General features: G+C 36.7%; 1 protein-coding gene across 7 annotated transcripts in view; it reads left to right on the top strand.

The window, feature by feature from the left end:
- ACAP2 (ArfGAP with coiled-coil, ankyrin repeat and PH domains 2) overlaps positions 1-23,227 on the top strand; it is a 177,032-nt gene that overhangs the window by 117,414 nt on the left and 36,391 nt on the right. For 6 of the 7 annotated variants that reach the window (XM_073023764.1, XM_038003092.2, XM_073023763.1 and 3 more), the window contains 4 exons: positions 3,918-3,992; positions 10,031-10,143; positions 17,777-17,797; positions 22,374-22,425. In XM_073023764.1, the coding sequence (XP_072879865.1) occupies positions 3,918-3,992; positions 10,031-10,143; positions 17,777-17,797; positions 22,374-22,425 (261 nt within the window). The remainder of the gene's footprint in view (positions 1-3,917; positions 3,993-10,030; positions 10,144-17,776; positions 17,798-22,373; positions 22,426-23,227) is intronic. The other variant, XM_008009595.3, reaches the window with a different exon arrangement.

The raw sequence follows: 23,227 nt of genomic DNA, 5'->3' as shown, positions 1-23,227 counted from the left end.
ATTCAGTATAATTTATAAAAGCAGTGTGAGTTGAATTGCAGTTGGCTAGCTGAAAAAACTATGTATTTTTAAAACATTTAATCATTTTAGTTTTATAGGTTCCCCCCCCCCCCCCCCCCCCGCCCCAGATCTCAAATAAGTCTGCAGGTCCTTGAAAAACATCTAAGCCCCAGAGCCTGTAGTGCCTGGTCGATAAGATGTCCGGGTTGGAGGTGGCCAATTGCGATATTCTTTTCATAATTAGTAGATAATGTCATCTGCAACTAAGGTCATGGCAGTAGAGATAGAAATGGTTAGATTTGAGGGTTAATATACAGCCCATTCGAGGGTGGAAGGGTGTGATGAGTTCACGCTTAAATATATTGATTTGTGAGGATAAGACGTGTAAGTGGATATTTGTGGAGCTCAAAAGAGGGAAATAGACTAAATCAGTAGCATATAGTTGCTGATTGCAACCACAAGAGTGGGTGAGTTGATGGGGGGTGAGTTAGATATCTCTGAATCATAGAGCTATTTTTTAAAAATCTAGTTGCCTAGACACCATACATAAAGATTTTTATTTTGTAAGTTAAGGTTGAGGTCCACTGGTATTGAGTTAAAAAAAAAAAGCTGACTTGGGGCAGGGACCTAAGAAGGACTAAATTTTGAGATGGCTCAGTAAGAGAAGCTGTGCTAGGACATAGATGAGTGAGGGGGTGGAAAAACAGGAGACTGGCATTGTAGGCCAGGAAAAGTGTTCCAAAGGGAAGGAGTGGTTATCAGCTTCAGTTATTAGAAAGTTAAGTAAACCTAGGACTGAGAAATACCTGTTGGATTTAGCAGCAAAAAGTTGTTACCTCTGTGAGAGATGCTGTTTCCATGGCGCTGGGGACCCGGGCAGTAGAAGCTGAATTACAGTGGGTAGATTAATATGGAAGGGGCAAATAGAGAAGGTGGTGGTATTTTAAAGAAGTTGTGTTACGAAGGAAAGAGGGAAAGAATGTGGTAGCTGGAGAAAGAGTATGGGTTAGCGGTTTTATTTTATTTTATTTTTAACTATAACCAATCAAATATTGTGTTTGCTTTATTTCTGTGTCTGTTCTGTAAAAGCCTCCCCATTGCATTCCCTCAGTGGGGCTCAGGAACTGCTTTTGATTTGGAGCTTCCTGATTCTTTTTTCTTTTTCTTTTTTAAAATTATTATTATTATTATTATTATTATTATTATTATTATACTTTAAGTTCTAGGGTACATGTGCATAACGTGCAGGTTTGTTACATATGTATACTTGTGCCGTGTTGGTGTGCTGCACCCATCAACTCGTCATTTACATTAGGTATAACTCCCAATGCAATCCCTCCCCACTCCCAGCGGTTTTATTAAGGTAGAATGATTTGCACCAACTTAAAAGCAGATGGTAGTTCGAGGGAGAAGTTGAAAAGGAGAAAGAGAAGTGATGATATCTGAGGTTGGTGGGAGTGGAAGGGATTTAAAACACAGAAGGACCAGGGATACCTGCTTAGTGATAGGAACCTATTAAAATGGATAATGTCCAGTACTAACACAAACATGGGGCCCTTTTTACTGTGCTCCAAGTTATCTTCCTGATACATTTCCCAATGTCTAGAAGATAAGACTCTGCCAGTCTTCACATTTCCCCAACTCGTGCCTTTTCCCAAACCCCCACCATCACGAAAGATATTTTTTCTTTATTCTTTTTCCCCATCAGAGAGGGGGAATTGTCCCCACTTTCCTGTTGTAATAGCAATGGGGTTAGGGATGCAAGAGACATTTCTTTTTTCCTTTTTCTTTTTTCTTTTTTTTTTTTTGAGATGGAGGCGTGCTCTGTCGCCCAGGCTGGAGTGCAGTGGCAGGATCTCGGCTCACTACAAGCTCCGCCTCCCGGGTTCACACCATTCTCCTGCCTCAGCCTCCCGAGTAGCTGGGACTACAGGCGCCCGCCACCATGCCCGCCTGATTTTTTTTTTTTTGTATTTTTAGTAGAGGCGGGGTTTCACTGTGTTAGGCAGGATGGTCTCAGTCTCCTCACCGCGTGATCCGCCCATCTCGGCCTCCCACAGTGCTGGGATTACAGGCGTGAGCCACCGCGCCTGGCTGCAAGAGACATTTCTTATCAATTAGACAGGCAGAAAACCATCACCTACATTGCAGAATTCATATGTAAAGTATATGCGTGCATATTTGTAAATATTTTGAATTTGGGGGCTCCCTTGTGCTGCATTTCAGTCTGAATGAATAATATTTATATGCCACTCAGAGCCATAAAAACCATAGGATGGTTAGTCCACTCATTCCGCGTAAGAAATTTGTGTGAGAATATATTTTTCTAGTGCACCATGTATAGCATTACCCACTAAATCAATGCTACATGTCACTAAGGTGTGTGTGTATTAGATCCTAGAGTAGTATGGTTGCCAGCTGTATCACGTACTTTATAATAGTGATAGATCTGTTTTATTGTGGGTATTTTTTTGGTTAATCTCTATTACTATTCAGTAATACTATCTGACTAGAATTATTCTTCTGTAGAAAAAAATCATTTGTGATAAAGGATCAAATAGTTTTTTTGAAAGAGACTTTAAAAATTTAGTTTTTAAAAGCTACAACTTAAAATGTTTAGACATTTAACGCTTATCTTTCTCCATATTCCTGCTGATCTGATATGTATGTTTTAATTTTTTCATTTATCAAACATGTGTTAATCATTTATGGGTGATGGAGGTTCAGAGTTGGAAAGCATCATCGTAGTTTAGACAATGAAACCCACATAATTTATAATGTATAACCCAATTATTGTTAGTTTAGCAAATATGATTTCAAGAAGCCAGTGCATTTCTTGTGACATATTACCAGAAATCGAATACTTCCCTTATGATGGATATCCTTTCTAATGCAAAGGAACAAGAAATAAATGGGTTTTTTATAATGTGTATATTATTTTGGGGGGGTGGGGGATGGAGCCTTGCACTGTCACCCTGGCTAGTGTGCAGTGGTGTGATCTCAGCCCACTGCAACCTCTGCCTCCTGGGTTCAAGCGATTCTCTTGCCTCAGCCTCCCGAGTAGGTAGGATTATGGGCACCTGCCACCACGCCCAGCTAATTTTTTGTATTTTTAGGGTAGATGGGGTTTCACTATGTTGGCCAGGCTGTTCTTGAACTCCTGACCTCCTGATCCGCCCGACTTGGCCTCCCAAAGTGCTGGAATTACAGGCGTGAGCCACTGCACCCGGCTGGGTTTTATAGTTTTATTAAGTTTTTTGAGCTTTTAAAAATGAGCCTTAAGAATTGCTGATTTCCTACCTTGGTCTTATGAATGATTACTATTCTTTTATTATTTTTAGCTTTCTCTTTTATCTGGTGAATTATTTTTTCTTCTTTTTAGATTTGATTATGACGTTAGGGAGCCAACCTGAAAACATGAAGAAACATCTTGAATGATTGGAAGTAGCTGTTAGAGTGAATTTGTGAGAGCTGGTTTAGCTGGTTGGTACTAGTTTAGCTGCACTACTTTTTGCTATTATGGGAAAGAAGTCACTAGTGTCTTCTTTGTATCTTTGATTTTAACTACCAGAATTTGCTTAGTAGGTCAGCAGGCAGCTTAAGCTAGAGCCATTTTCCTTATTTAAGGATTGAAAGTGTCACTGGGGTACCTATGACAAGGCCTCCAATCGTATGTACGGCACCATGACTATTCTTGGAAATCTTTTTTTTTCTAATGTAGATATGGATCTTCTCAAAGAGAACTTGATAGCAGAAAAAAATATGAACTTCTACTTCAAAGTTTAGCCAAAACCTTTTTAAATAAGCTTAAATTGAGTGATTTTTTAATTTATCTGTGAAATGATTTGGAATATGGTTTGAAAAAATAATCCATACTTTTTTTAAGTCTGCAGTTTTCTCTTTTTCCCTTTTTACAGTTGGATCGACTGGTTGTGGATGCAGCAAAGGAGAAAAGAGAAATGGAGCAAAAACATTCCACCATTCAACAAAAGGTACCTCAGGGGAAATGAAAAATTAATTCCGTTTTATACAGTCGCTTGGTTGTTGGTTTATGCAAGGTGTCATTGTATTGGAACACATCTTTGGGTTGTTCTAATAATTAAATTGTGCAGATAAATTCCTCTTCTGTTTTTGAAGAGCGAAATGTTCTTCAGATTTTAAGGGACGTATTTTATTATTTTTTCGGATCTTTGAAAGCTGTGCTCCTTCAATCAGTTTATAAAAATTTAAATCTCTTAGAGCCTTAACTAAGCTAAAAGTGGCCTTTAGTTAGAATTTAAAACACTATTCATAATTACATTCAGGATACCACCAACTCCCTGTAAAAGAGTGTGTCTGTGTGTATGTTGCGGGGCAGGGGGTGTGGATGCATCTTAGTGTCAACATGCGTGTTTGGCCTTATAGACTTTCCAACTGCAGTCACTGCAAGGCAGCCTTTCCTCTCTGTGACGAGATGCTAAAGCTTCACCTGCATTGCCTGTTAAATTGCCTAAACATAGCAAAACTGACTTTGAAAATAATGTTTTTAAAAATGAAAACTCAAATATTAAACCAGTTTTTATTTCTTCATGCTAAAAGAGTTGAGTGTGACATGCCTGCAACTCAACTTGCTTATATCATCAGTGGTACTTTTTGTGTAGTTATCTGAAAATAAAGGGAGAGTGTTAAAGTTGAATATAGAAATATAAGTATGTACAGGATGCCTTCTAGCATTGCTTTAAGAAATCTGTTTTCTTGGTATTGAGCAGTAAAATCAACTTTTTAATGGTTTATTTAGAATTTAAAATACCAGTAAACTAGATCTGATATAGAAGATGTCAGTGGAAAAAGAAAACAAAATCAGTAGTAAAAGTAAGAAAAATTTAATTGATGATGGAGTATTAATGCTCAAAGAAAAATAATTAAAAAAGGAAAGATTTCTACAAGACCACCTTTAAGTTAGTTACTTTCTGGTTAGTGTCAGGTGAGACAAACTCCACATTTTATTGTGTTTTGTTTAAAGTTAGATTAACTTTTGTTTGGGTAACTTTGACAAATAAAAATTTTACGTAATTAAAGTGTACAGTCTGATGTTTTGATGGGTAACGAGTTTTAATGACATGATCATGAAAAGATTGCTAAAAATTGGGACCAATTGTTTTTAATTAAAATGAGATATCATGGTATTTGTAGGAATATTTGAATATTTCCTTAAATTAAATTATTTAATAAACAGTACACATCTTTTAATATCTTTTCCTATTGTGAACACAGTTCAGTGTTGTACTGAAGGTTCAAAATGGTAAATTATTAACTCTAAGAATAACTTATTTGATTTTAAATAATATTCAACTGTTTTCCTTTAAAGAAAATAGTGCTGCTTTTTGCTCATTATGAATGCTCACCTCTTTTTTGCCCTTAAATGCTGACACAAGGCTGCATTACAGGTAAAAAAAAAAAAATCCACTAAAAACTAAGGGAAAGTGTGTCTCATGTAGTTATTTAGATTTTTCAAAAATTTAAATTGATCAGTTGGAGAAACAGTGATGCTTTGAACATTCATGTGTGGATACGTGCATGCATTTTGCATTTCTGATATATTTATACCTAGGAGTAAAACTGCTAAGTTAGAAGGTGTATTAGCTTTAGTAGATCATTTAGCATAAGCAGATAATGCTACATTGTTTTTCAAAATATTATACTCTCTTAGCAGACAGCACTGTATGAGAGTTCCTATTTGCCACCTCATTATATTATGAGACTTTTAGATTTTGGCCGATTTGATCAGGAGATACTGACATCTTCTCGTAGTTTTAACTTCTTCAGTGACTAATGAGCTTAAGCACCTTATCTTGTATCTGTTGGTCTTTTGCGTATCTTACTTGTAAAACGTCTATTAATCTTTCTCTCATTTTTCCACCAGGCTGCCTAACTGTTTGATCAACTTAATAATACATTTGAGGCATATGTGTTTTTAATTTTCATATAGCTTATTTTTATCAGTCTTATGGTTGATGCTTTTTGTGTCTTGTTCAATAAATTCTTTCCATTTCAAGATCATGAAGAGATATATCTTGTATTATAGATTTACTCTTTAGATTATTTTTATTATTTTTTTTTTTGGTCCTGTCACCCAGGCTGGAGTGCAGTGGCACGATCTCTGCTCACTGCAATCTCCTCCTCCTGGGTTTAAGTGATTCTTCTGCCTCAGCCTCCCAAGTAGCCAGGATTATAGCTGCACGTCACCATACCCAGCTAATTTTTGTATTTTTAGTAGAGATGGGATTTCACCTTTTTGGTCAGGATGGTCTTGATCTCCTGACCTCAGGTGATCCATCCACCTCAGCCTCCCAAAGTGCTGGGATTACAGGTGTGAGCCACCGTGCTACTTTTTAGATCTTTAATTGGGTTTTTGTGTGTGGTGTGAGGTAGAGATCGTTTCCTTTAATTCTCCCACTGGTAGTCAGTTGATCCAGACGAGTTATTAAAAAGTTTGCTCTTTCCCAAATGCTCCGTGGTATATCCTGTGTTATATATCACGTATGTGAGGTCCATTTCAGTTTCTCTATTCTGTTTCACTGTCTTTTTGTCTAAACTGTCAATACTATGCTGTCTTAATTATTTTTGGCTTTAGAGTGATTTCTTTAGTGACTAATGGGCATCTTATATTTACTGGTCATTTGGATATCCTATTTGTGAACTATTAGTCTTTTTATCTCATTTTCCTACCAGGTTGCTTAATTGTTGATCAAATGCTTTTAAAATTTTTTTATTTCATTTTTAGCTTTTGGTAGTACATAGCAGGTGGTATTATTTATGGGGTACATGAAATATTTTGATACAGGCATGCAATGTGTAATAATCACATCATAGAAAACGGGATATCCATCCCCTCAAGCATTTATCCTTGTGTTACAAACAATCCTATTATATTCTTTTAATTATTTTTAAATGTAGAGTTATTTTGACTGTAGTCACCCTGTTGTGCTATCAAATACTAGGTCTCATTCATTCTCTTTTTTTTTTTTTGTATCCATTAACCATCCCCACTCGCCCACACCCCCAGTGCCCACCACACCTCCCAAGCCTCTGGTAACCATCCTTCGACTCTCCAGCTCCCTGAGTCCAGTTGTTTTATTTTTTAGATCCCACAAATAAGTGAGAACATGAATGTTTGTCATTCTGTTCCTGGCAAGCAAATTCTTGATATGTAATAGCAAATCTTCCTACCTTTCCTCCTTCAAGCTTCTATGAATCAAAATTGATATGTTTATTTTATTATATCTTTGGTTCTATGCGCTTGGTATGTTCTCCATTTGTTTAAGTTTTCTTTAATGGCTTTCATAAAGTTTTATGATTTTTCTTGTACATCTTTTGTTAGATTTATTCCTAGACATTTATATTCTAAATGTTATTTTTAAATTTATTTATTTTACCACTGTTCCGTCTGTGATAACATTGATTTTTCTGTATTGATTTTGTAACCAGTAATCTCTTTTAATATTGATTTATTTCTCAATTATTTTGGATGCTGTGTGTATAAAGTCTTATCATCTACCAATAATGATAGTTTTTTCCTTTCTTTCTAATCCTGTACTTTTTTTTGTTGTTTTGCTGGCTATGAGTTTCATCGTCATCTTGAGTGAAAGTGGTAATAGTGGTTTTTCTTGTCTTGTTTGCTATTTTAAAGGGAAGTTTCTATTAGATTCCCCTTTGACCAACCTTGGTTTTACATTCTGTTCCCTGGACCTCACACCAAAACTCAAGTTCTCCTGATAGGCAAATGTCCTTGCTCTCCTTACCTCTTTGAATTCCAGTGCTCACTCAGTCTCTTGCCTTTGAGTATTCCTTCCTGATTTATCAGGTCATCAATGTATTTAAGGAGATTCTAACACTATGTCTTTCATCCAACATATTTCATTGCTAAAATTATGAAATCTGTCACATTTTAAGTACTACAAAATATTAGTTGATATTAATAGTAATTAAAGTGAAGACAGTTTATCTCAAGAAATATAGTTGAAAATTAGAGAAACACTTGTAATGCACTGCACTTTCAAGGAAGTCTTTTAAGTTGACCAAAGTTATGAAAAACTGCAGATGTGTTACAAACGAAACCTTTAGAATGTTAACAAAGTCAATTATATTTATTGCTTACTTAATTCTATCTGTATAATTAAATAAATTATAGCCTCAAATAAATTTTAAATGAGGGAATTAAAGTTTCCCTGATTTTTTTTTCCCCAAAGAAAAAGTAGGAAGAAATGTAGCAAGTCGTTTACAGATTCTGCTTCATTTGATTACTTTGGATTATCATGTCTTTTCATGGTTAATGTTTCAAAGGCGTCAGGAGAGGTTATTATTATTATTTTTTTCTCTTTTAAAGTTCTGAATTTAGTCTGTTTCCTGTTCCTGACTTAGTACTCTCTTCAATTTGGAGGGCCCTTAGATGGTTGTCGCTCTGCTTGCCTCCAGGCAGGGCCCCAGCGTCTCAGCAGATGCTGCCACAATGTTTTCCACCACAGGAGGTTTACTGCTCCTTAGTAGGGTAGAATTCTCATTTTCAGTATTGGTCCAGGAAGAATTTTAAAAGTTATGGGACTGGCTTTAGAGTTTTAAATTTGCTGAAAACAGCAGTCTTGGAGTTTTGCTCAAAATGCTTTGGAAGTTTGTTAGGCAATATTTTAAATATTGAATTTCTGATTTCCAAACTTCGTGAATGTTTGGAAGAAAATTGAAAGTTTAAATTGCATTCAGGTGAAGATTTAGATCATTAAGACCCTTGAAGAAGACTATAAGTGATTTCATAGTACTCATAAAAAAGGGAGTTCAACTTGCCCGCTTCAAACTGTAGACTAAGATCCATTTCCTTTGAAAACTAAATTTTATTTTAGGAAAAAATGCCATAGACACTGTCAGATTCAAGAACTACCATACCCAGGCACAATAGCTCATGCCTGTAATCCCTGAACTTTGGGAGGCCGAGGCAGGTGAATCACTTGAGGTCAGGAGTTTGAGCCCAGCGTGGCTAACATGGTGAAACCCCGTCTCTACTAAAAATACAAAAATTAGCTGGGCGTGGTGGCACACGTCTGTAGTAGTCCCAGCTACTCAGGAGGCTGAGGCAGGAGTATCACTTGAACCAGGAGGCGGATGTTGCAGTGAGCTGAGATTGTGCCACTGCATTCCAGCCTGGGCAACAGAGTGAGATTTTGTCTCAAAAAAAAAAAACAAAAAAACTATCATGGTAGTAATATATTTAGAAAATAGTGGTAACTTTAAATAATCCCAATTACATATAACCATATACTTTAAAAAAATTGTTAACACATATCATCATAAAATATTGTGATGGACTGGGTGCAGTGGCCCATGCCTGTAATCCCAGCACTTTGGGAGACTGAGGCAGACAGATCACCTGAGGTCAGGAATTCAAGGCCAGCCTGGCCAACATGGTGAAACCCTGTCTCTACAAAAATACAAAAATTAGCTGGGCATGGTGGCGTATGTCCGTAATTCCAGCTACATGGGAGACTGAGACGGGAGAATCACTTGAACCCCGGAGCAGAGGTTGCAGTGAGCTGAGATCACTTCATTGCACTCCACACTGGGCAGCAGAGCGACACTCTGTCTCAAAAAAGAAAAAAAAAAAAAAGTTGTGATAATTTTAAACATAATAGCCTGTGTAGTATTTAGTTGTTTCCCTTGTTTATTTGTATACATATTATTTTGTGCTTTTAATCACAATGTAGATACAGTTTCTATTGATTTATTTTCTGTTTTGCATTATATTCTATACAATTATCTGTCCTTAGGTCATCACAATAAGTATTGCATAAAATAATTCACTAAAGTCAAATACTTTAATGTATTGCAACATTTATTTATTATTGATCATTTAAGTCTCCCTTCATTTTTCTTATTAATATTGTTGTTGTAACTGTCTTAATGTAAACCTTTTCTTCCTTTTGAACTCTTTCCTTAGGATCCATTTCTTGTCTAGGAAACTTAGTCAAGTCATATGAACTTCTTTATATGTTGTTTTGTCTAGGATTTCTCCAGTGATGATTCTAAGTTAGAATATAACGTAGATGCTGCAAATGGCATAGTTATGGAAGGATATCTGTTCAAACGAGCCAGCAATGCCTTCAAAACTTGGAACAGGTAATATATTTCAAATACTGGTCTTGATCTGTACATAGTTTTGATTTTCCGACTTTCTCTGTGATTTGACAGCTCTCTCTTTCGTAATTCTTTAACTTCTGTAAATTCCATAGAAGCTTTCCTGAACCCAGGCTATTGAAGAGAGATACCCTTTAGAAGCAGGTGAAGAATAACATCATTAATTCTAAATTCTAAAAGTAAGCAAGGATTAAATAAGGAAGCAAGGAAAATTTTTATAATGCTTGGTCTATAGTGGCTGGCTAGCTCATTATAGTAAATCAGTTTTGAATATGGTCTACCTCCTGTATTTGTCATAAATAAATTTGAGTACAAATTATGAATATGATAGATGAATAGGACAAGTGAGCTTTCTTTTTTGGTTTCTCCTCTATATGATGTTTATGTACATTTTGACTTAGTGTTTGCTTATTGTATTAGTCCATTTTCTCACTGTTATAAAGATACTATCTGAGACTGGGTAGTTTATAAAGAAAAGAGTTTTAATTGATGCACAATTCTCCATGGCTGGGGAACAGTCATGGCAGAAAGTGAAGGGGAAGCAGGCACCTTCTTCGCAAGGTGGCAGAGAGAGAGTGCTCAGGGGAAATTACCACTTTTAAACCGTTATATCTTGTGAGAACTCCCTCACTATCATGAGAACAACATGGGGGAAACCACTCCCATGATCCAATCACCTCCCACCAGGTCCCTCTTTCAACATGTGGGGATTACAATTTAAGATGAGATTTGGGTGGGGATACAGAGCCAGACCATATTTCACCCCTGACCTTTCTCAAATCTCATGTCCTTTTCACATGTCAGAATCAAACATGACTTCCCAACAGTTCCCCAAAGTCTTATCTCATTCCAGCAATAACTCAAAAGTCCAAGTCCACAGTCTCATCTGAAACAAGGCAAGTCCCTTCTGTCTATGAGCCTGTAAAATAAAAAACCAGTTAGTTACTTCCAAGATACAATGGAGGTACAGGCACTGGGTAAATGTTCCCATTAAAAATGGGAAAATATGACCAAAACAAAGGGGTCACAGGCCCCACACAAGTTTGAAATGCAGCCAGGCAGTCATTAAATCTTAAAGCTCTGAAATCTCCTTTGACTCCATGTCTCACATTCCAGGGCAGGCTATGCAGGGGGTGGGTTCCTATGGCCTTAGGCAACTCCATCTCTGTGGCTCTGCGGGTATAACCCCTGTGCTGCTTTCAGGGCTGGCATTGAGTGTCTGCGGTGTTTCCAGGTGCATGGTGCAAGCTCTTGGTGGATCTGCCTTTCTGGGGACTGGAGGATGTTGGCCCTCTTCTCAAAGTTCCACTAGGCAGTGCCCCAGTGGGGACTGTATGTGGGGGATCCAACCCCACATTCCCTTCTGCACTGCCTTAGGGGAGGTTCTCCATGAGGGCTCTTCCCCTGCCGCAGACTACTTCTGCCTGGACCTTCAAGCGTTTCTATACATCCTCTGGATTCTAGTTGGAGGTTTCCAAACCTAAATTCTCATCTTGCATGTATCTATAGGCCTAATACCACGTGGAAGCCACCAGTGCTTGGGGCTTGCCCACTCTAAAGCAGTGGCCCGAGCTGTACCTTGGCCTCTTTTAGCCGTGGCTGAAGTTGGAGTGGGTGGGACGCAGGGCACCAAGTCCCAAGGCTGCACAGAGCAGCAGGGTCCTGGGCCCTGGCCCACAACTCTATTTTTCCCTCTCGGTCTCTGGATCTGTGATGGAGGGCCTGCCTCAAAGATTTCTTACATGCCCTGGAGACATTTTTCCCATTGTCTTGGATATAAACATTCAGCTCCTCATTACTTACGCAAATTTTTGCAGCTGGCTTGAATTTCTCCTCAGAAAATGGATTTTCTTTTATACCTCATGGTCAGGCTGCAAATTTTCCAAACTGTTATGTTCTGCTTCCCTTTTAAAATAAGTTCCAATTTCATATCTTCTCTTTGTGAAAGCATATAACGGTATGCTTTCAGGAAAAACCAAGTCACCTCTTGAATGTTTTCCTGCTTAGAAATTTCTTCTGCCAGTTATCCTAAATCATCTCTTTCAAGTTTAAGAACAGATCTCTAGGGCAGGGGCAAAAATGCTGCCAGTCTCTGCTAAAGTATAGTGAGAGTGACATTTGCTCCAGTTCCCAATAAGTTCTTCATCTCCATCTGAGACCACCTCAGCCTGGACTTCATTGTCCATATCAGTATCAGCATTTTGGTCAAAAGCATTCAACAAGTCTCTCGGAAGTTCCAAACTTTCCCTCATCTTCCTGCCTTCTGAGCCTTCCAAACTGTTCCAACCTCTGCCTGTTACTCATTTCCAAAGTGGCTTCTACATTTTCAGATTATCTTTATAGCAGTATTCCACTCTGCTGGTACCAGTTCTCTGTATTAGTCCATGTTCACACTGCTATAAAAATACTACCTGAGACTGGGTAATTTATAAAGAAAGGAGTTTTAATTGACTCACAGTTCTCCATGGCTGGGGAAGCCTCAGGAAACTTAGAATTATGGTGGAAGGGGAAGCAGGCATCCTCCTCACAAAGGTGGTAGGAGAGAGCGAGCTCAGGGAAACTACCACTTTTAAACTATCAGATCTCCTAAGACCTCCCTCACCATCCCGAGAACAGTGTGGGGAAAACCACCCGCGTGACCCAGTCACCTGCTACCAGATCCCTCCCACGACACGTGGGGATTACAGGTCAAGGTGAGATTTGGGTAGTGACAGAACCAGTCCATATCACTTATGAATCTTTTTTTCCTGCACTTTGTGAACAAAATGTTTATGAATCGTTAAGCTAGGTGATCCTGATCTTTAGATCTTTGCAATAACTTCAATAAAACAGGAGTTTTAGGAAATGGGAATTTTTTCATATGTGAAGTTGTGGCAGCTGATGCTCCTTTATTGTAAACTTGATGGCTACCAAAAACTTTGAAGGTGTTGCTAAACAAATTTTTATAAAATATAAATCTGTTAAATGTCTGTTAAGAGAATGTATAAAATATTTCATTGTATTTTCTCATGTAGTAATATACTAAAATGAAATAACTTCAGACATTAAAGCTTCAACCGAAAGATTGGTTGTCGCAGGATCATTCTTCTGGGTATCAGTGATTAATCTTTAATCAAGGATGCCTCTATTTTTGCCAAAAGTAAAAAAGTAGTCAAAATTCTGTAATATGAGTAGTAGTTGGATTCTGGTTGATTTATTATTATTGGTTATAATGTGTTTATTTTATTACTTGACCAGAATATGAATTTAATGATAAAGAAGGTTGTTTTTATTTTTAAAAAATGGACGTTAGTAAATATAATTTCCTGGTAAGTTTAACTTTGTGTACATTTTTGTTAAATGGAAAAATTTAATGTTTTATTAAAATGGATTTCTGGTGTAATTATTTTTATGTCTTGGTGTCAAGGTTATATAGAAAAAACATTCACTGGGTGGGTATGGTGGCTCACGCCTGTAATCCCAACACTTCGGGAGGCTGAGGCGGGTGAATCACTTGAGGTCAGGAGTTTGAGACCAGCCTGGCCAACGTGGTGAAGCCCCATCTCTACTAAAAATACAAAAATTAGCCTGGCGTGGTGGTGCATGCCTATAATCCCAGCTACTCGGCAGGCTGAGGCAGGAGAATTGCTTGAACCCAGGAGGCAAAGGCTGCAGTGAGCCGAGATTGCTCCACTGCACTCCAGCCTGGGTGAGACTCTGTCTCAAAAAAAAAGAAAGCATTCACTGACATTTCTGAATGTCAGTGATTTGTTGAGCATTTCCCCAGCATTTGATATTGACAGATGTTTACATGGTAGATGGTTTGTTTTATTCAAAATAATTTTTCTGAACCTGAGAGTGAATATAAAAATGGAAAGAAGAATGATTATATTTGATGTTAAACCTGAGTTTAGAGACCTTTAAAAATAATACATGGGCTGGACGTGGTGGTTCATGCCTGTAATCCCAGCACTTTGGGAGGCTGAGGCGGGTATATCACTTGAGGCCCGGAGTTTGAGACCAGCCTGGCCAACACAGTGAAACCTTGTCTTGACTAAAAATAGAAAAAATTGGCTGGATGTGGTGGCACATGCCTGTAATCCCAGCTATTTGGGAGGCTGAGGCAGGAGAATTGCTTAAACCTAGGAGGCAGAGGTTGTAGTGAGCCAAGATTGTGCTGCTGCACTTCCAATCTGGGCAACACAGTGAGACTCTGTCTCTTAATAAATAAATAAATAAAAATAAGAATAGTACATGAATATAGGAGGACCAACTCAAGTGATGTGGTTAGAAATAATATTTCTAGCTAAAGTGAAAATGAAAAATTAAAATTACATTTTCTAAGCTCTAAAAAGTAAGACAGTAGTAGTCTTTTAAGCCTTTCCTGATAAATTTCTGTAGCCAGAGTAGAAGTTGGGGGGGAAAAAAAAAAAAGGCAAAAAAAAACAGCTTGACTGGTGAGTCTTTATAATAAAGATTACTCACCAGTATGTTTTCATGGTATAATGGCAGAATTGAATTTTAGCCTTCAGATTTCAAAACAACCTACTTAGAGTTTAGCAAAGTGAAAATACAGTAAATCCGTAGAAACATACCATTATGTTAAGAAGAAAAGAAACGAACTTCCATGGACTACTCCAATGAGAGATGGTCTCAGACTTCAAAATGAAGCATAGTAAGTGTTAGTGGAATATTACACTGCCATTTAGGACAGTAGAAGGAAAGTAATTTTGATTTATTCATGAACCTTTTCATTATTATTTATTTTCTGAATTACATTGGCATGGATATTAAAATGCAGCTAAAATCAAGTGAGGAATAATGGTTAAATTTTCAATTGTAGACATTACCTCCTATTTACAAAGTGAAAAAACATTGCTTTGGAAATTAGGCTATTTTTAAAGGAGATGCCATCTGTCCGTAGTGAAATGGCAGTTATTGGTTAGAATCATAGACTGTAGAACACCCTTATTTTCAGTAAAGAAATGGAGCTTCAGAGAGATAGTCACTCTTTCAAAGTCACACAGCTGGTTTGTGAACAAATTGAGGTGCAAAACCTGGAACTCTGAACTCTTCCTCAAGTATCCTATGGCATTTTTCTTACTTGCTGCGAAAATTCCAAACCATCTTTATTTTGATAGAACAAAATACAGCTTCAACTATGAAAAAATACTTCACTTTAAAAGAACTTCCTGAAACACTTACATTAGGAAAAATTATGGATAGCAAATTAATACTATTTTCACATCCTGTTGAAGAACGTTTTACCAGAAACACTAGTAAAATTCTGACTTGTACAAGAATATAGCATATAAGGCCAGTCATTGTGGCTCATGCCTCTAATCCCAGCAGTTTGTGAGGCCAAGGCAGGCAGATTGCTTGAGCCCAGGAATTTGAGACCAGCTCGGGCAACATGGTGAAACCCCATCTCTACAAAAAACAAATACAAAAATTAGTCAGGTGTGGTGGTGTGGTGCCTGTAGCCCCAGCTACACAGGTGGCCGAGGCAGGAAGACCGCTCCAGGCCAAGAGATTGAGGCTGTATTGAGCCTCTGCATTGTGCCACTGCACTCCAGCCTGGGTGACGGAGACCCTGTCTCAATCAGCCAATCAACAACGAAAGTCCAAACCTTGTGACTAAAGTCTTTAAGTATTTACTAGGCGATAGATAAGGAACTAGACAGAGGGAGAAGAAAGAAGAGTAATCTTTTAAATGTTATTTAGAATTATCTTCTGCTTTTTAATATTAAAAATTTGGAATTTAAATTTCTTAAAGTATCTCAAAATTCAGTTCTCTGTCCAGCTTAATTTATTTTACTGGACTTTGAGTAAACGACTGTATTTATGATATTGGTGAGTTAATTTTAAAAATTCAGGAATCCAGTGATTCAAATATGAAGATTTGGGGGATTGTTTATGGATTACTTTTAGGGCACCTTTTTTGTTTTAGTCACCATAGGGTACCACACATTTGCTATTACCTATACTTCTGTGGAATTTTTGCATACAGTCTTATCAAAATCAACTATTTAAAAAGACCTTCTGGCTGGGCATGGTGGCTCATACCTGTAATCCCAGCACTTTGGGAGGCCAAGGCGGGCAGGTCACTTGAGGTCAGGCGTTCAAGACCAGCCTGGCCAACATGGTGAGACCCCTGTCTCCACTAAAAATATAAAAATTAGCCGGTCATGGTGGCACACATCTGTAATCCCGGCTCCCTGGGAAACTGAGGTGGGAGAATCACTTGAACCCAGGGAGGCAGAGGTTGCAGTGAGCTGTGATTGTACCACTGAACTCCAGCCTAGATGACCAGAGTGAGACTTCATCTCAAAAAAAGAAAAAAAAAACTTATTTCTCCCATAAATATGATACACTTACTATGTACCCACAAAAATTAAAAATAAAAAAAAATACTTTCTTCCTCAGGGAAATGTGAGTGTAACTAGGAATTTCCAGATAGTTTTTAAACCTCACTTTGTGCTTCATAAATTACAAGTGTATTTCAGATGATTCCAAAATCTGGAATTTAATTGAATAGATAATATTTTGTATGATGTGATTGAAATAGCATAAGGAGTAAAAAGTTTTATGTCTTATGTGGACTGTTGTAGTTTGTAATATCTCAAAAATTTTATAAATCTATACAATATATTTTTCTGAAGATAATGTGAGGTCACCACAATAATTTTTCTTTGTCGGGTCATTTTCTCAGTATGGCAGCTTCCTTTCAGGCTCACATTATTGGATTATTAGAACTTAACTTCTCTTTTGCTTTTTATGGTAAATTCAGAAAAGGTGAATGAAGAAGGAAAATAAATAGATACTAACATAATTTATTTAGTGATAACTTGGAAAAACTAATAAAACTGAGTAATTGCTTGCTATGCTCTTTGTTTAAATAGAAAATACAACTAAAAGCATAGAATATACTACACGATACTTTAAAGCAAAATATTCTGTATGCTGCTGGTATAGATGTAAATGTTTTATTTCTATTGGCCTTTTGTATTATAAGAAGTAGATACATAGATGAAAGGTTAATACAATGTATGTGTGGCCTTCAATTCCGTATATCATTTCATGAAAATGGGATGGGCAATTGGGAGAAATGTTTATTTGGCTAATATTTTAGAATCTTTGACATCCTCTGTTTAGTGAACCTACTTTCTTTATGAAAACTTTTCATTTATCTCAGGTTTATATAGACAATTCCTACAGTGATTATTTTCCTTAACTTTTAGGAGCAGCTTATTAAGATGAGGTGCGAGGTACTATCTATATTTTATAGCCATGAACTTTGAGGCAGAAAATAATAGTAGAGAGATGCCCAAGTATGCTAAGTCCTATCAGAACTTCCTATGACATAGTATCTGAAGAACTTTTTGAATATTCCTGAAATTTTCAGAGTCCTAAGAGTTGGAATTAATTGTACAAATGCATATGTGTATAAAAAGTAAATAAAATGCAATAGATACTTTTGATTATTTTGTTAGGTTCAGAGCTTAAGCTTATTTCTTAATTCTTGCTTTATTTTCGTATCATGCTAGTCCTTTGCTTATTTTGCACATTTTTCGTTTTCATTCTTTTACCACCTTTCCTTTATGTTTTAATCCTGCCCCGTTTTTTCACATGACAGGAAAAAGCCCGATCATATCAGGTACCAAATGGCTTCCTTCCCTTTACCCTCATCTTACTCCAGTTTCCTTTTTGGCACGAGAAAGCTCATAATTAACTTGCATTTCAGTTGGATTACTTGCAATGGATAAAAAGTCTCTTTATGTTTTAAATTGGGAAGAAAATATAAATATTTTATTTGAGAAATGGAATTATACCTTTTAATTGCACATCTCCTCAATTTGTTTTAATCTGTAAAGGAATATTTGATTTATTTATAATTACCCAAAGAAGATACAGATTGAGTAATTTTCCTTTTTTAAATATGTCTTATTTTTTTTAAAAAGAGAAAGGCTGGATATGTGGCTTATACCTGTAATACCAGCATTTTGGGTGGTCGAGGTTGGAGGATCACTTGACCCCAGGAATTGGAGACCAGTCCTGGCAACATAGTAAGACCCCGTCTCTGCCAAAATACATATAAACAAATAAGAAATTAGCTGGGTGTGGTGGCATGCCTCGGTGGTCCCAGCAGCTCCAGAGGCTGATGTGGGAGGATCACTTGAGCCCAGGATTTCCAGACTGCAGTGAGCTGTGATTGCACCACGACACTCCAGGCTGAGTGTCTCTAAAAAAATTACATATATGTCTAAACAAATAAAAATATAGAGGGAAATAAGCTAGTAAACTCTTTTTAAAAATTTGAGCAGTAACTAGGATTAGTCCTTTTGGCAAAACCGTATTGATTATGTTGAAAGAATACATTGTCAGTTCCTTACCTTTTTGTGTTTTGCCATTATTTTCTCTGTATAAAAATAAATTGAAGGCTGGGTGCGGTGGCTCACACCTGTAATCCCAGCACTTTGGGAGGCCGAGGTGGGTGGATCACAAGGTCAGGAGATCGAGACCATCCTGGCTAACATGGTGAAACCCCGTCTCTACTAAAAATACAAAAAAAATTAGCCAGGCGAGGTGGCGGCGCCTGTAGTCCCAGCTACTCGGGAGGCTGAGGCAGGAGAATGGCGTGAACCCGGGAGGCGGAGCTTGCAGTGAGCCGAGATTGTGCCACTGCACTCCAGCCTGGGCGACAGAGCGAGACTCCGACTCAAAAAAAAAGAAATAGATATATAAATTGAAGTAAAGGAGCATTCATGTTCAGGCTTTTAATTTTTACCAATTGTTTACCTGTTTGACACTTAAATGGATATGTAAATAAACCCATCATCCTTATAGTTCTAGTAATAAAGCTTCTACAGGTTTCGAAGTTTGACTTTTACTCATGTTCTTGATTTTAAGAGCAGTGTGGGACTAGTGATCAAACATGGTAAAAGTTTTTTTGTGTATATATATATATACATTTTTCCTGCCCAAATGTTGTCATTTGGAAACTCTAATTGGTATGTTAATATTAATAACTAATAATTTATAAATTTAATATTTACAACATATTTTTAAAGTATAATATTTAGAATTTAATAAAATGTATATTATATTGAGTTATTTCAATTTGAGATACAAAGTGGTACCTTATTTTTCTTAATGAAGCAAATTTTTCTATTTTAAAAACTGTCTTGGTTGGGCGCGGTGGCTCATGCCTGTAATCCCAGCACTTTGGGAGGCTGAGGCAGGTGGATCACCTGAGGTCAGGAGTTCAAGGCCAGCTTGGCCAACATGGCGAAACCCCGTCTCTACTAAAAATACAAAAATTGCCGGGCATGGTGGTGCATGCCTGTAATCCCAGCTACTCGGGAGACTGAGGCAAGAGAATCTCTTGAACTCAGGAGGTGGAGGTTGCAGGGAGCCGAGATCGTGTCATTGCACTCCAACCTGGGCAACAGAATGAGACTCCTTCTCAAAAACAAAAACAAAATCAAACAAAACAAAACAAAAAGCTGTCTTGTATTTTGGCTTTGTGGTCAGTTTCTGAATCCAAACTTAAGTATTTTTTCTATATTTCACAGTCCATGAGCTGTTTTTAAGTCTTACTTTTCCTTTTCTTAGAAATGTTAGTAACAATTAGAGCCGGGCGTGGTGGCTCATGCCTGTAGTCCCAGCGCTTTGGGAGGCCAAGGTGGGTGGATCGCTTGAGACCAGGAGTTAGAGACCAGCCTGGCCAACATGGTAAAACCTCATCTCTGCTAAAAATACAAAAATTAGCAGGGTGTGGTGGCGTGTGTCTATAACCTCAGCTGCTCAGGAGGCTAGGGTACCAGAATCGCTTGAACTCAGGAAGCGGAAGTTTCAGTGAGCCAAGATCGCACCCCTGCACTCCAGCTTGGGCGACAGAGTGAGACTCTCCCTCAAAAAAACCAAAAAAACAAAAACAACAACAACAATGAAATGTTAATAACAACTAGGATTATTCTATAGAAAGAATTAAAAATTATATTCCCTTTTACTTGATTAAAGTTTTGGTCAGTGTTAGGTTATTAGTTTTTTTATTTGTAATAACAATGGAGGAGTGATAGTGTCATAAGACACACAGATCTTAGTATAATAATTGAAAAAATGTTTTCTACCTAGGATGTATGACGTTTTTCCTTAAGAGATGTAAAATTAAGAGTTTATATTTTCTTTCCTCAGTTTATAAAAACTGATGATATGAAAACGTCATTCAGAAGCAGATAGATGGCAGAGGAACTGGGTTTCAGAAATACATGTGATCCTTAGAGTTAATAATCAGAGGGATAGGTCTCTGACAACAACATACGTTTTAATATAGCATTTTGATACTATTTTTAGAAGATATTGTCCTAAGATGCAGCAGGTCAAGAGAAGTTAATTTTTTGAAGACCTCAGAAGCGTGAAAAGTTTACATAAGTGTGATTTTTGTTGCTCAGTAAAACTCTTGGTAGCTTTCATCGAATTATAGAATTGACTATGATATAAAACAAATGATTTTGTATTACTACAGTTCACCCTACTTCAAATGATTTTTACATAAACGCTTTCATCAGTATCAGAGATTGTTTCCATTGCATGTCATCCCATGTGGCAGGGTTGCACCATTTTGTTTGTTTGTAGGTACTTCCTTAACATTTCTAACCAACTATCTGTCCCAAAGTAAAGAAACCCAGAAGTTCTTCCTTTTCTAGCCTACCTCTTGATGATTTGCATTTAGAGGCAACCCAGCTCATTTTATCTAGATGCTTCTTTAACAAATGTCTTTTTTAATGGTAAAGGTGATTCCTCTTTAAGTGGTAAGAAAACCTAACAGTCTTTCTAGTGAATGGCTTAAAAATGGAAAAGCATCTCCTAGTCATGAGATGAGAACAGCTTTGGATAATTAACTTAATTTTTAAAAACAGAAATTCTAAATGTCTAAATACAATTGCTAATGCTTCATATTAGTACCAATGAAAAGGTAGAATCTCTATCTGCTAATTGATTAATAACTAATGTTACAGTAGAAATCATCTCACATGAAACTAATTTTAAAATAATGATTCAAATACTGTTTTACTTTTCATGCTTTATAAGAAGTTTTGCTTTCTTTTCTGAATGGCTTTTGGCTGTGAATTTTTTTTTATGCCTTTAGGTCTTTTACTGTTTTAATAAATTAGAATTAGTAAATATGTCATACATAGCTTAGATTTTTCTTCTAAAGAAGGTCGTAAGTAAATTGTTTGCCTAATAATTTACAGTAACGAGCAGAACCATATAAATACTTGAGTGAATCATTTGTAGTAATAACTTTGATTAATTTGCTTAGGAGTATTTTATATGAAACTAAGACCAAGCTAATTTGTGATTGTCTCTTGTTAGATGTCAGTTCTGACATGATTAGTTTTCTGTTGTGCTTATCAAATCAGATTCTTACTGCTGAAAGGTTGAAAATAAAGCACAGTTTGTTTCAATGTTTTTCTGTATATAAGTGGGTACTTTTTTTTTTTTTTTTTTTTTTTTTTTTGGAGACAGAGTCTTGCTCTGTGGCCCAGGCTGGAGTGCAATGGCGTGATTTTGGCTCACTGCAACCTCTGCCTCCCGGGTTCAAGTGATTCTCCTGCCTCAGCCTCCTGAGTAGCTGGGATTACAGGCACTTGCCGCCATACCAGGCTAATTTTTGTATTTTTTATTAGAGACTGGGTTTCACTGTGTTGGTCAGGCTGGTCTCAAACTCCTGACCTCAGGTGATCTACTCGCTTTGGCCTCCCAAAGTGCTGGGATTACAGGTGTGAGCCACTGTGCCTGGCCACAAGTGTATACTTTTATTCACAATATACATTTATACCAACTTTATAAGAAAAACAATTGTTTCTGGGGAAAGAGTTCAGTTATTTTTGAGGAACCCCAAAAACTAAATTTGTACTTTAAAACAGTTATTATTTGGTGATAGCATAAAGGGTAACTGCTTTTGTTAGGATGTAAATTTATGACATGAAATTAATCAAAATGTAGTACTTTAATTTTCCTAACCTGTGGTTTTAAAACGTTTGTTCTTTACTTTCAATAGTTTTCCCATATTAGAATCAGTTTATATAAAGCAAAATAATACAATGCACTTCTCAAAACATAATTACCACAATGTGATTTCCAGTGCTTTCTCAAATATTTCATTTCTAACAACAATGGAAATAAATTATGTTTATGAAAACTTTATCTATTTTGTGTTTCTGTAGGCGCTGGTTTTCAATACAGAATAATCAGTTGGTTTACCAGAAAAAATTTAAGGTAGGTGTTAATAAGTGAAAACCTAATGAGTTATCAATTTCAGTTATTTATCTTTTTGGTTTGGTAAACATTGAAGTCTATAAATACTCGTGTGTAAAATTAATATAATTAGTAGTTTTCTGTTTGAGCAGGTATAAGAGGACTCTAGGGTGGAAAATTTAAACATTTCGTTCTTAAAAGCAAAGTGATGTTGAATCCTGAGTTCTTACTTCCTCACTTTGAGATGGATTTTTCTGGGTCACAGGATTTTAAAAAATGTTTTGGTAGCTTTTAAATGGTATATATTAGTTGTACATACTTTTGTGGTACATGTGCTATTTTGATACTTGTATATAGTGTGTAAGGATCAAATCAGGGTAACTGGGGCATCAATCACCTCAAACATTTTTCTTTGTCTTAGGAACATTACAAATCTCCTTTCCTAGCTATTTTGAAATATACAACATACTTTTATTTCTTTAAATGTATCTTTGTCTAGTGCATGACAGAAATAACACTGCCATTCCATACCACTGTTTTGAAGATGAAAGAGAGGATGCCTTTTAAATAATGTCACAATAGGGCCAAAGGTGATAGGACAGAATGGTTAAAAATTACATTAATTAAAATGTAAGCTGAAAGTAATTTAAATAGAACCCCTTATATTTGTTAATATTGTTTTATATGTTTGTTTTCCTGAACCTTATTTTAAGGATGAGGAAGTATTATTTATGGGAAAGACATATTGGGATTACATGTGAGTTGAGAATATTAAAATAACTAGAAACAAAAGAATGAATCATTAGTTATTCTCATAACTAAT

This window comes from Chlorocebus sabaeus, chromosome 15 (genome assembly GCF_047675955.1).
Source record: "Chlorocebus sabaeus isolate Y175 chromosome 15, mChlSab1.0.hap1, whole genome shotgun sequence".
NCBI classification, from domain to species: Eukaryota; Metazoa; Chordata; class Mammalia; order Primates; family Cercopithecidae; genus Chlorocebus; species Chlorocebus sabaeus.
The sequence above is the reverse complement of the archived record's forward strand: the minus strand, read 5'-3'. Positions and strand labels throughout refer to the sequence as shown.